General features: G+C 41.8%; 2 protein-coding genes and 1 long non-coding RNA gene across 3 annotated transcripts in view; 2 read left to right on the top strand and 1 right to left on the bottom strand.

Annotated features, from left to right (window-relative positions):
• Window positions 1–403: 403 nt before the first annotated feature.
• ap4s1 (adaptor related protein complex 4 subunit sigma 1) lies at window positions 404–3,864 on the bottom strand. The gene is made up of 6 exons (XM_041060774.1): window positions 3,651–3,864; window positions 2,890–3,076; window positions 2,718–2,804; window positions 2,413–2,481; window positions 1,128–1,139; window positions 404–808 (listed from the first exon to the last, which is right to left on the bottom strand). The coding sequence occupies exons 2-6, from the start codon at window positions 3,025–3,027 to the stop codon at window positions 680–682; spliced, it is 435 nt and encodes a 144-aa protein (XP_040916708.1). The 5' UTR covers window positions 3,028–3,076; window positions 3,651–3,864; the 3' UTR covers window positions 404–679.
• Window positions 3,776–4,686, top strand: LOC121197257. The gene is made up of 3 exons (XR_005896235.1): window positions 3,776–3,908; window positions 4,056–4,155; window positions 4,243–4,686. It is a non-coding gene; the product is annotated as an uncharacterized LOC121197257 (long non-coding RNA).
• Window positions 4,687–10,986: 6,300 nt separating this feature from the next.
• strn3 (striatin, calmodulin binding protein 3) overlaps window positions 10,987–14,030 on the top strand; it is a 16,358-nt gene continuing 13,314 nt past the window's right edge. Inside the window, exon 1 of the mRNA XM_041060402.1 lies at window positions 10,987–11,538. Coding sequence (XP_040916336.1) covers window positions 11,254–11,538 — 285 coding nt within the window. The 5' untranslated portion in view covers window positions 10,987–11,253. The remainder of the gene's footprint in view (window positions 11,539–14,030) is intronic.

The raw sequence follows: 14,030 nt of genomic DNA on the forward strand, positions 1-14,030 counted from the left end.
CTTTTACATTGAAGCTATAGAGACAGAAACACTGGTGGTGTGCGACGCACATCGAAAGAGAAAACAGAAAAAAATGTAAGAAGCTCTGCTCCCTGTATTTTCTTTGTATATTATAAACATTTATTTAACTCAAGTTGCAGTTTGAGGTAAACAGATATTTTCAAATGTGTATGCTCCAAAAAATAATCATTAAAATGTTTGCAAAGTATGAAGTAAAGGTGGAGTCCTGTGGTGTGTGGGAGTCATGTGACGTGTTGTTCACTCTGAGATGCTCAGCACAGTTGTAAAGAGTGGTTCTCTGAGTTAGCGTAGCCACTCTGACCTCTGTCCGTCCTCAGAGCTGCTGCTTCATTGGATGGTTTTTGTTTCTGGTTCCACTCTGAGTCAAACTCCAGAGACTCTCCTGACCAGTGTCTGCTGCTGCCCCGTGATTGGCTGATTGAATAAGCAGGTGTACAGGTGTTCCTCGGTGAGTGTGAGGTGCAGAGGGACGGGTCATGAGGCCAATAATTCTCATCTGATTTATTGGAATGAGAACAAAAGCACCTTCATCATCACAGGTCGCAGGTTCGATTCCCTGCAGTTCACTGTCTGTTAACATCAGTCGAGTCTTAAACTACTCCCTGATGCCAGTCAGGAGGAAAGCCTGTGACATCATTTCCTGTGTATGTCCGGAGACTCAGCTGTCAGCCATCTTGTCCAGGGCGGTGAGTGGAGCGAGGATCCGGCTCTTGTTGGTTTCCACGATGTGTCCGTTCTGGATCATCTCGTCCAGGATGATGTGAACTCGGTCCAGGTTGAACATGATCTGATGACGAGGCAGAGTCAAGGAAACCACAAACTGCAGCACATCCCTGGCTCCTGCAGGGGGCGCTGCCCCTGTAACCCTGAAAGCTCCAAACATGTGGAGACATTTACACTCTGAGGTTCTAACTCAGCACACTGACATTTCTTTGGTCACCGTTTGTTTCTGAACTGCCTGAGAGGAAACTAAACTTGGACAATAAAACTGATCCTGGTCCTGGTTCTGATCCTGAAACCCCCCACACTGCATCTATTATCAGGCAAACAGGAAACAGGACAGGCGGCGTCGTGTTGACAGATCTGTGACTCAGACTGAAGGATACGTCCAGTTCACTCTGTTGGGAAACAAACACACAGACTGATCAGACTGAGGACTGACTGAGGACTGACTGAGGACCACCCCCCCCCCCCCCCCCCCCCAGGTCCAGGTGCACTTTTTCTTAGTTGTGTTACATGTTGTGTGTTTAGTGTGTAGCTGCATCTTCTTAACATTTAATTTTTTTATCTTTTATTTCTCAGTTGGGCTGATCGAGTTAGCGTTTTCGGATCGAAACTGCGATTTCAGACAAAGCGATCACGTGATCGCCTGACTGACCCAGGATCTGCTGTGTCCGCTGTTTCACACACACCTGCCGAGCTCACCGATCAGAAGCGGCGTGCTGCGCGTGCACAGGTCAGGCTAACGCAATCAGCATCACGCGCTCCACCTGCTGCTTCATTAGTCAAACGGCTTCAGCTGGAGCAGAAGCGGAGTGACGGCGTTTAATCCCCAGTAAAAACAGCTCGTCGCTCATTTGGGACTGTTTCGGCTCTGAGGCCGCAGACGAGCAGCAGAAACAGGTACTGTGCGAAACCTGTCGCGCTGAAGCTGCAACATCCAGCGGAAACACGAGCAGTTTATACCGACACCTGAAAAATCACCGCAGGTGTTTGCGTGATGAAGAAGTTCCGGTGAGAAGAAACTGATGCTCAGGCCCGAAGCAGCAAACAGACAGTTCCAGCATGTTTTACCAGCCGAACACACCGGGAGGTAACGGCTGCCATAACACACCGCACTGCCCGGGACATGCTGACTGTTAACACGGTCACTGAACACGGATTTAAAAACCTCCTCCACGCGCTGGACACCGGATCTGTGATTCCCTCCCGCACCTGCTTCAGCCAGGCTGCCGTCCCACAGCTGTCCGTGAGAGCGGAAAGAAAAATGTGGCCACGCAGAGCGACCGAGCCGTGTCTTAGTCTGACTGTGCATGTTGAAAAGTCTCTGCCTGCAGACAGCGTACTGTCCCACTGTCCACACCGGAGAGAACAGCCACTTTTTTTTTTAAACTTCACACAGTTAAGTTTTTTGCACTGCCAGAAAAATCGCAGCGAGATCTTTTCCCTAAACTCGTTCAGTTCTACTTCTTAGACATATAAACACTAGATTTAAAACCTTATGGCACCCGGGGGGTTGTCTGATTGGCTGACGGCCTCACCCCCACAGTTATCTGCTGACCAGGTAATGGACCTTCAGTGTGTATGTTCAGGTTCTCAGGCACATCGGTACTGACGGTCAGTCGCCCTGCGTGAGGAAAACTGTCAGAGACAGCGAAGGACTGAACTCACCACTCGACTGAAGTACTTGTCCAAAACCTCCACAAAGTTATGGACCAGCTCGTAGACGGACAGCTCGTTCTGCGGGACACGAGGAGACATGAGACGTGAGCTGCTGAGGTATCGAACAACGTTCAGCCACAGGTACTAACTTTGTAACTCTGGTTTTTAACTTTAAGTTAATATGATTCCTTTCATTATTACAGATAGAAAACTTCACTGACACATTGAGTCTTTCACCTGTGTAACGTCTAACAGGACAGAGCGCCGTCACAGCCTTTCCTCCTCTCATCATGTCCATCCTGACAACTACTCACCTCTGAGTCTGTGACTCCGACCACAATATACAGAGCAGCGTACTGACGATAGACCAGTTTAAAGTCTTTATACTCCACAAACGAACACTGGGGACAGACAGGAGCCCGGTTAAAGGAACATGCCGCAGTTTATTCCAGTTTAAAACCCGGACACCGTGTGTATTTCAGGTACCTGGTCTTTTTTACGGCTCAAACAGCAGCGCACCACGTCGGCCTCCAGCGCCGCTCTCCGGTTCAGTTCCACGGGTTGATAGTACCTGGACAGCCGGGTCTGGCCCTGCCGGTTCACCATCAGCACAAACTTTATCATCCTCTGCTCCGCAGCGGAGGGACGGCCCCGTCAGGTGTGGCGTTACGACCTGAAACCATCAGTTCATCAGTTAGTTCATCAGGAGGAAAAACAATCAGCGACTATTTTAATAATCGATTAATAATCACCGAGTTTCACAGGTTTGATTTTTTTTTTCTTTCTCTAATCTTCGTGAATCTGAGACGTTCAGAGGTGAAAAGTTCTGTCGGAGTAAAATGTCTGGAACAAAACCAGACATTCTGAGACCTGAGCAGCTGGAATGTTCCTGATGAATCAATCAATCGGTGATCGATCAGTCTGTGTAATGCTAAAAAGAAACAGTGCCCACTGTGATTCAGACTCAGGCTCCTACAAACTGCCTCAGTTGGACTAAACATCCACAGATTTTCCCGTGATTCACAGCGGGGCTTTGTAACGGGGTAGATATCAGAACCTGACGTTTTAAAATGAAAACCGATTCCACCGACAGAAGCTGCGTTTGCGGCTTCCGTTACCGGAGCTTCTGAGTGTCCGAGGTGCACTTGAAGTCATCACAATGCCGTGTATTTTCATGTATGACTGTAAATAACGTTAAACTGCTTGAGGTACCGGTTATTAACGTTATTAACGTTTATCTGACTTACCGGCAGGTTGTTCCTGAGCTGCGGATAAACGAGCCCCATCGGTCAGGCTCCAAACAGCCGCAGGCGAACGCTGCTCGCTGCTTTCACGTCCTGGTTCAGCTCCTGAAAGTTAAACCGGAGTCAGACTGAACGCGAATAAATGTGAAACAATCGAAGTTTCCGTTTACAACGATAAGGAGCTAACAAGTGCTGTTAGCATTTCTTACGCATGCTCAGTTCAGCCCTGGACGGCTGCGTTTAAGGACACCACAACAAATGGTAAGCGAGAGATCTTCTTCTTCTTCTTCTTCTTAAAGTTGCCAAATAACGTTAAGTAACGTTACCGCCACCTGCCGGTGTGGAGTGTGGATCAGGAACTAATGTGCAAAGTAACTGAAAAATAAAATAAATGTCTCTGTATGTAAGATACATCCTCAGTGATGATGGCCTGTAACGCCCAGCTGACTGAGGGCTCTGCAGAGGGAGCAGCCGGAGTGAGAAGTCTGCCAGCATGATGTCTGACCAGGTAACCCTGCGCTGCAGTGTGCTCTACAGTTTCTTATTCATTACAATATTCACATTTCCCAGCATTATGTTTGTCCATTTCCACCAGTGTGCCATTGAGTCCTGTGTGATCGAACCTACGCTGAGGTGTCTCCTTCTCTTCTGCTGCTCCCTGTACTGGACTCCTGGACAAACCTACTTTTCTCTGAATTTTATAGAACCATCCACGCGTTCTCTCTTCCTCCCTCATCTTTTGCCATTTTCTTTCAACTTATATTTAATCATAGATTTCATTTCTGTCTTGCTCAAGTGAACTGAGATATCAGTGTGATTTGTCTCTGTAGCTTCCTTTGCACATTTGTCTGCTATGTCATTTCCACAGGTTCCAGTGTGAGTCTACACCGTTCCCATCATTCGTATCCTGTATCTATTGAATCTCCATTAAAACGTCTGATCTGAATTGTTCTGTTTCCAACCGATTCATTCTGAACTGGACTCAGAGCATGTGAGGCTGAAAGAACTGCCAGAATCTCTCCAGTAAACACTGATACTCCATCACTGACTTTAATACTGAAATCTGATACAAGAAATGAAATCTCTCAGAAAGGTGAATAACTGAGTGTAATGAATCGATTAATTTCATAACTACTTACAAAACTGAAAATAAAAATGTTAGACTCTACTTCAGCAGCAAACCAACTGTCTCACATGACCGTTTCCCCTTTGCTGAAGTTTGAGGGGCTTTAACGGGCTCAGCTGAACTGCTGGAATAATGATAATGAAAGATGAATGAATCTTCTCCCCTCAGATCAAATGAACTCCATGGTGTGAGGGTCGTGTACAAACTGCCACTGAATCCATGAACACGCTGTATGTGACCGTAACACTGTTCACTGAGCTGTGAGCCTGTGTGATCTTCCCCCGGATCATCACCAGCCTTCACCTGCTCTTAAAGGACTCTCCACTACTGTACAGTTTTTATGCACCTGTTTTGTTATTTATTACTATTTATTACCCATTATTACCTCTGCATTAACATGGATATATATAACCCCTGTAACTCCAGTTTACACTTACCCTGTCTGCACTCTATCCACTGTCCACAGCTTCTGTATATAAGATAGGACTTTGTTTTATATAGAGTATTTACCCCCCAAGGACAAATAAAGGTCTCTGAACCAGCATCTGGATCTGTGGGTGGTGACAGCTTACAGTTAGCTTACACCGTGATTACATCGAGTAACGTGCAACGTGTAAGTTGCGCTTCTCCTCTTGTATGTAATGTTTACTAAATGTGAACATTAATGTATTTACCTAAAAAGATTACTTTAACACTTAGTAATAAAGTTTACCACAAATTACAGAAGCTACCTTTATTAGCAACTTAGCAGGGCGCATCACAGAGCCCGTAGCAGTCAGGTTGCCGGTGTAGGTGGGTACGGAGAGTATCCTCGTGTTCTCACTCGGGCCCCGCCCCTCGCCCCTCCCATTCTCCGCCCATCTGTCCAAATGTGGTAAGTTCTACTTCCAAAAAACCAAAATGGCGACGGCCAAATGCAAACTCAAGGCTACAAAACGGCAGTTCACAAGTAGTGCGTGACGTCACGGTGTGTTGCCACTTGCTCAGCAGTCGTCGGATCTAGGAGGCGGGCCAAGATGGCGCTGTAGGCGGACGTGTTTTTGTACAGCTGAGGACGGGCAGAAAGAAACTCGCAAAAATTCCGCGCTTTATTCATCTTTTGCACTGCAAAACATAGGTAAATGATATCCTGATAAACTCTTGTGTATTCTAAAACAACGGAGTATCACTGGCCAAGATTTAAAGTTTTCAACTGCTAGCAAATCTTCATCTATACTGCTAGCTAAGATGTCTACACACGACGTGATTGCTGTTGTGGAAGGAATGGAGTTAGACCTCACAAAAGAAAAGAGAAGAATCAGTGAAACTCATTCGTACGCATGCAAAGCGACAACTGGAGGTGAATGTGATTCATATCCCAACACTCCCAGTAAGAACCAAAGTGCCAAGAAAGTGAAAAATTCTCCATCAAACACCTGCTCTCCCGCCACAAAAGAACCAACTCTGGGTGAGGTGCAAAATAACATCATACAGATCCTGTCCGGCAAAATCAATGAAAGGGCAGATCAGCTCGAAAAGATGGTCATGAAAAACTCAGCCGAAATTGAAAACATAAGCGAAGCTCTTAACTCAATCCACAATGAAGTTGTGGACCTGAAGAAAGACAATGATATGATGAAAACAGAAAATATGGAGCTAAAAAAGAAGGTGGAAGATTTGGAAACAAGGATCAATGAGCAGGAAAGATACAGCCGAAGATGGTGTCTACGCCTACATGGAGTAGCTGAAAGCTCAGTGGAGAACGTAAAAGTTAAAGTCAGAGAAATTTGCAGAGCAGTGATCCCAGAAACGCAGAGGAATGAGGTGATTGCAGCAGTGGACGTCGCTCACCGCCTTGGTCGTCTGAAAACAGGAGAAGGAAGAAATATGAATCCACGGCCAATCATCATAAGATTTATATCGAGAGCAGCAAGAGATCTTACATGGAAACACGCTAAACAAAATGACTTTCTGAAAAGTCATGGATACCACTTCAAGGAGGATCTCACCGCCAGTGACAAAGCAGCAAGAAGCCTTCTATGGCCAGCAGTGGAGAAGGCAAGAAAGGAAGGAAAACCTGCATTCTTCAGTGGTGCAAGAGCATTTATTGATGGTAAAGAGGTTCATCCTGTTCAGAAATAACTGAAAAACATGAATTGACAAGAAATGTCCTGAACACCATATTTACCTTTGATGACACATCTTAATTGCAGGTATTACATAGTAAAATTTTAAATTACACAAGTTATGCATTCCGTTAAAGATGCTGTGCAAATGTAATTGTTAAACATAAACTTTGCGAGTTTCTTAAAGCCTTTACGGTAAGGTTAATCTTTATCTCTACAAACCACAATCTATCAATTTTCCTCTTTGTTCTATAATGTCTCTTTCTGTTTGTTCTGTTAATGCCAGGGGTTTAAGGAATCTACTTAAAAGAAAAGCAATCTTTCTATATTGTAAAGGAAAAAGTGCAGACTTTTATTTTATTCAAGAAACACATGCAGGTTCAGCAGATGAATGCTTTTGGAAAAATCAGTGGGGTAATGAAATATGGTTCTCTAATGACAGTAATCGATCAGCAGGGGTCGCCATCTTAAAAGATAGGTTTAAAGGACAGATATTACACAGTGTTAAAGACTTGTCAGGAAGATATATTATCTTAGTGGTTGATCTTGATCATAGCCAGTTTATTTTGATTAATATTTATGCCACCAACAACAAGCATTCCAACAATATACTGTTTCAAGATATTGAATCAAAAATTAGTCAGCTATACTCGGTCTATCCCTTAGCTAAAATAATTTGGGGAGGAGATTTTAACACGGCTCTTGATGAAAGTATAGACAGATGGCCACCAAAGAACACAAATATAGACTGTACTCTCAACCATTCATGTTTACGAATGGGGCTTACAGACATCTGGAGAAAGAAAAATCCTCAGAGAAATGTGTATACTTGGAACAATAAGAACTTCTCCTTACAGTCACGCATTGACTTTTGGCTTATCTCTAATGACCTTAGTGATCTGGTCACAGATGTTGTAATAGAACCAGCTGTATTAACAGATCATAAAGCTATCTTTATTAAACTTGTCCCTAAAACAAACTGTATGTACACATATAACACTGGGTATTGGAAACTCAACAACTCCTTATTGAAAAGTGAAGATCTTAAATTAGAATTGGATGGTATTATTGACAAGTACTGGAGCCAGGCCCATGATTCAGGTTCTTATGGACACTTTTGGGAGCTAATGAAATATGAAATTCGTACAACCGCTATTAGAAAGGGAAAACAGTTGGCAAAATTAAAAAGAGAGGAGGAAGATAAGATTATAAAAGAAATTGTAAAATTACAAATGGAAACAAATGGAAACTTAACCAATCAAGATATATTAAACATGAATATACTACAAAATCAGTTAGATAACATTTATGAGGAAAAAACTCGAGGTGCCTTTATTAGATCACGGCGTAAATGGCTTGAGCATGGAGAGAAAAACACAAAATATTTTTTCAGTTTAGAAAAAAGAAACGCTGAATATATAACGGTGAGCAGGTTGATGATCAATGGAACATTAACAGATGACCCTAAATTAATTTCTCAGCATGTTGCACGGTTTTATCAAAAATTATACTCTTCAGTTCAGATCAGTTCTCCTATTGAACCCTTCTTAAAAAACATATCACCACATACTAATAAAATAAATGATGAATTCAAAGACTCTTGTGATAGACAGATATCTTTATCTGAAATACTTGAATGTATAAATTGTCTCAAAGAAAACAAATCCCCGGGAAATGATGGTTTGACTGGTGAATTTTATAAAACCTTTTCTGCCAAACTTGGTCCTTTCTTATTGAACATGTTTAAGGAATCAATCCAAAAAGGTGAATTTCCAAGTACATTGAAACAAGGTGTAATTACATTAATCCCAAAACCAAACAAAGACAAAGCACACATAGAAAATTGGAGACCTATCAGTTTGCTTAACAATGATGCTAAACTATTTGCCTTAATTTTTGCTAAAAGACTAAAACAAGGTTTACATCAAATAATAGATGAAGAACAATCTGGTTTTATGCAGAAGAGACATATTAGTAACAATATTCGCCTGATACTGGATATGATAGATTATAATAACCTCATACCTGATGAAAGTTTTATTTTATTTATTGATTTTTACAAAGCTTTTGATACAATTGAGCATAATTTCATGTTTAAAGCCATTTCTTTTTTTGGGTTTGGAGAATATTTTCAAAAAGCTATTCAGACATTATATAACAATTGTAGCAGTTCAGTAAAATTAAGACACGGTACATCAGAAAGATTCAATATATTACGTGGTATCAGACAAGGCTGTCCAGTATCTCCTTTCTTATTTCTGTTAGTTACCCAAATAATGGCTTCTCATGTTAAGAAATCTCCCTTTCTAGGAATAAATGCAGTGGGTAAAGAGTTCAAAATTTGTCAATTGGCAGATGATACAGCAATCTTTCTGAGGGACAAAAATCAGATTTCCAAAGCCATAACATATATTAATGAATTTACTTATGTTTCAGGTTTAAAAATGAATTTGGACAAATCTGTTTTGTTTCCAATTAAAACTAGCAATCTGTCAGTTTGTCACGGGATCCCAGTTAAAGAAAAAGTTACATATCTAGGTGTTGTTATCTGTAAAAATATGGAGCAGAGACACAAACTTAATTTTAATCCCATTATTGAAAAAACAAAGCAGAAATTAAATTCATGGTTGATGAGAGATATATCTATATATGGCAGGGTCTTGCTATCTAAAGCTGAGGGTATATCAAGATCAGTCTATGTCTCACTTTCACTATGTGTCCCAACACAAGTTATTAAAGAATTAGATAAGATACTGTACAACTATATTTGGAGGAAAAAGGCCCACTACCTTAAAAAGGAGGTTATCAGAGGAAACAGAGATCAAGGTGGTCTTGAGGTTCTAGATTTTAATGTATTAAACAACACCTTCAAAATTAAATGGATTATACAGCTTTTAAAAAATCCCAATAGCATCTGGAATGCTTTTCCTAATTACTTATTTAACTCAGTTGGAGGCATTAATTTTCTGTTAAAATGTAATTTTTGCTTGGACAAAATCCCCATTAAATTAGCTACATTTCATAGACAGGCTCTTTTAGCTTGGTCATTGGTATACAAACATAATTTTAGTCCCCACAAGTACTTTATATGGAACAATAAAGATATACTGTACAAAAATAAATCATTGTTTAATCGGTTATGGTTTGACAATGGAATTTTGCTGATCGGTCAACTTATAAATAGAAATGGTTTGTTGCTATCATACTCTGAGTTTCTGGATAAGTTCAGGATACCAATTACACCGAAGGAATATGCTATTATTTTTGATGCTATTCCCTCTGGAGTCCGTCAGTGTTTTAGAACCTGTATTATCACAGATATTAATGTTACATACTCCACTCAAATTTTTATTGAAAATGTAGACATTAATTCTAAACAGTGTAGTAACAAACTTATAAGAAACTCTTTGAACGTTTATGTACCTTCTGCAGCAAAATTCTTTTGGTCTTCTATGATGGATGATTTACAATGGGAAAAAGCTTGTGGAATTCTCAATAAGTATTGCATTAATAATAAAATGAAGGAAGTATGTTTTAAGATTATACATCGCATTTATCCTGTCAAAGATGTTTTAGAAAGATTTAAATTGGATATAGATTATACTTGTGATTTTTGCAAGCTAAACAGGGAAACTATATTTCATTTATTTTTCCATTGCACACATTCACTTAATTTTTGGACCAATATGCAATTATATATAAACCAAAAATTAAATACAAATGTACTTATTAATGTATTTGATGTGTTGTTATATTTTGTTGATTATAAGTTAAAGAAAAATATGAACCATGCTATACAGATTCTTGTCATACTTGGGAAATACCATATTCATAAATCCAAATGGTCTGGATCTAAACCCTCTTTTCTAGAATTCACTGTTGAACTGACTAAATATGGACTCATTCTGAAAAACATGGAGAACCAAAAGGCAACAAGGACTTTTAACATCCTAAAGGAACTGAATTTTATTTGAACTGTTAATTTATATTGTACCCATGGCATATATGTTCTGTTCATGTTAATGCACAATTTATGAAATAAAGTTGGAAAAAAAAAAAAAAAAAAAAAAAAAAAAAAAAAAAAAGTCGTCGGATCTAGGGAGAGAGAGAGAGAGAGAGAGAGAGAGAGCGAGAGCAGTAATGGCGGCCGGTTAGATCCATACACCGACACAGCGTCCGCAACCAGTCGCATTCACCGCAGCCCTCCGGGGGCAGCCAGCCTCACACATCGCGGCGGAGCTTGCGCTACAGACACGGAGTGGAGACACGGGCTTCAGGGCGGACGGGAATCCTTTAGTGGGCCGCTGCTGCTTCTGCTGCTTGGGACTTTGCTTTTACTTTTCTAAAAAAAAAAAAAAAAAAAAAAAAAAAAGACATGGATGAGCACCCCGGCGGAGGAGGGGTCGGAGCGGGCGCTCCGCGACAGCCTCCGACGCCGCAGCAGCAGCCGGGTAGCAATAGCAGCGCTAATCCGCCAATCGGAGGCAGTGGAAGCGGAGGAAGTAGCGGTGCCGGAGTCATGGTGCCGGTCCAGCCGGACGAGCTGCCCCGGCCGCAGCAGCAATACACCATCCCCGGCATCCTACACTACATCCAGCACGAGTGGGCCCGGTTCGAGATGGAGAGGGCGCATTGGGAGGTGGAGAGGGCCGAGCTCCAGGTTAGCCCGCTTAGCTTAGCGTTGAATGTCGATCAGGCTCAGAACAACCGGGGACGGTGTCGAGTCGGTGTTAAAAGAAAGCTTACGGTGTTAACCGGAAAATTTGCCACATTTGCATATCTCTCTCATGACACTTCAGTAAAAAGCCACCGGACATCAAACCCAAATGTTTGTAACCTAGCAGGCTAAAGCTAACGGGTCATTGAATAGCGGAATGCGCTGGGTTAACATTAGCTCGACCGGAGCTAAGTCTTAGCACTGCTGTTGTCTCTTTACTCTGTTTTCTTATGAGTGTACCCCCCCGTGGACTTTAAGTCAGATGTTTGTAAAGGAGAAGTGAATCTAGCGGACGGTCAGCTAATATCCACATGCAGCCATTTTGGTTTGTCACGCTGAATAAGTTAGCTGGTGGCTAGAAGAGGTTGAAGAAGTACTCAAGAGCAAATACTACGGTGTAAAAATACTCCAGTCAAAAGTAAACACGAATGTTCAACATTAGAAATAAACACGGAATAAAAACCATAACATTTGCAGTGAAAGTAGTTTTTTACATTCAGAGTACAGAACGTCATATTTCACTTTAACTCGCCTATATTAGAGTAGAGCTTATGAGAAGTTTGTGAAAGGAAGAGTGACAGAATCTGATTCACCTCTACAAGTCTGTACCTACAGACAGTGATGGAAGAAATATCTAGACTTTACAAGAAGCTTAAAAAAGAAACGAGCTGAAATGAGTAGTCCGTGGACAGAAAAATAACCAGCCATTATTTTGAGAACTGATTCATAGTTTTAGTCATGTTTCAAGCTGAAACTCCAAAAGCTTAGAGCATCCTCTGGGTCCTGGCTTCTCAGCTTTTAGGATTTGCAGTTTGTCTTTGTCATATATGACTGTGGATTGAAGACCGTTACTTTTAACGTTACATAGAATGATTGATTACTCCAGGAAATAAATGATGACCAAATGATTTGTCGATGGTCATTGTTGTTGTTAGTTGCAGCCTGACATCAGACCTTTATCAGGGTGTATTTCAGTGTGTGGACTTGTTCATTCAGGCTTCTGTTGTGTGTGAATGTGTGAGCGTGTCGAGGGAAGATGGAGTTAAGTTCTGAAATGTGTGAAATGTGGGACAGTTCTTGTCTTCGTCATAACACACCCTGCAGCAGGCGCTCTGTGTGTGTGTGAGTGTGAGTGCGCACACACTCTGCTCTGACTTGTTGTGGTGTGACACTGGATGCCTTCAGCATGACTATGTTGGAGTTCCTGATAAGAGGTGAACGTACAAACGGTTGAACAGGACAAACTTTGCTGCCTGTGAACATTTACTGAAGGACAACGACCAATAACACGTAAAGGCAATAAATGATTTGGTCCCAAACCCACAGATATCCAATTAACTGTCACAGAAACCAGAGAATATGGTAAAACTGCATTTTTCTTGAAAAGCAACAGAAATTATTAATTTTCTGTCTGGTACAAATAGTCATTCGCCAGTGTCTCAGATTTTCTGCTTTTCTCTGTTTTGTATCGTACACTGAAAACTTTTGGGTTTTGGTCTGTAACTTAGATAAGTTGAGACATTTTGGGTACCTGAAAATTGTGATGGTCTTTCTTGTTTATTTTCCAGTGTTTAACCAGACACCCCCCGTTTTTCTTCAGTTAATAGACCAAACCATTTCTCACAAAAAACTAATGTGGACACAAATCGCTTTCAGAGCGATAGAAGGTTGGATGCAGATGAATGTAAAACCCTGGACTCTTGTTTTCAGTGTGGTGACATGAGCGTAGCCGGGGGCTGTGCAGCAGTAAAGTTTACCCGTTTCTGTCTTTCACGTCCCTGCTGTGACTCATTTGAAGTGTCTGTGTAGTCGATCACTTGGTCACAGGTGTTGTCTGAGAGTCTGTGGCCGTCTCTGAAACGATTGCTTCAGTTTGTTCATGTTTGCTGGGCAGAGCGGACTCGACCTTCCACTGACGCTCTGCTTTATTTCACACTCCGCGCACACAGGACTGTTTGCTGTGGTGAAGCAGGTCCAGCTCCTGTTAGAACTCAGACGACTGGACTGTACACAGGAAGCAACAGCAGATGAGGTTTATGGTCCAGGCTTGTTAAAAGGACCTGACCTGTAAAATATTGATGTGAAGTCTGTATCTGCTGCCATTAGAGTGAGCTGGAGGAAGTGAGGACACAACAGGAGTTCTAACTTCCTGTTGCAGTCTCAAGTAAAGACACTGACCTCTGGTCTCTGACCAGCCTGTACTTCTCCCTTCACATGAATAAACAGATTGAAGGTTAGACACAGCCAGGTGAAGTGACTGAAGTTTGTCTGATTAACATTGTTGGAGTTTTAAAGCAGATGAGGTTGATGCTCTCAGGCGGCTGTGAGACTGTTCAGGAGGATCAGTGTAAGGTCACATATATCCACTGTCAGGTGTCCTGCTTTGGTTTCCACTGTCCTCCACTCTGAGGACGAGTTCCTGGGACTACATTTGA

The sequence above is a fragment of the Toxotes jaculatrix genome, chromosome 17, assembly GCF_017976425.1.
Source record: "Toxotes jaculatrix isolate fToxJac2 chromosome 17, fToxJac2.pri, whole genome shotgun sequence".
Taxonomy (NCBI): domain Eukaryota; kingdom Metazoa; phylum Chordata; class Actinopteri; family Toxotidae; genus Toxotes; species Toxotes jaculatrix.

What these genes read in the sequence shown, in the direction of transcription:
- ap4s1 (XM_041060774.1), bottom strand. Translation starts at nt 3,027, where the DNA reads ATGATAAAGTTTGTGCTGATGGTGAACCGGCAGGGCCAGACCCGGCTG. An exon ending in TGAGCCGTAAAAAAGACCAG is followed by an intron (nt 2,805 to 2,889) that starts GTACCTGAAATA and finishes GTCTGTCCCCAG; the next exon opens with TGTTCGTTTGTGGAGTATAA. An exon ending in TCGGAGTCACAGACTCAGAG is followed by an intron (nt 2,482 to 2,717) that starts GTGAGTAGTTGT and finishes CGTGTCCCGCAG; the next exon opens with AACGAGCTGTCCGTCTACGA.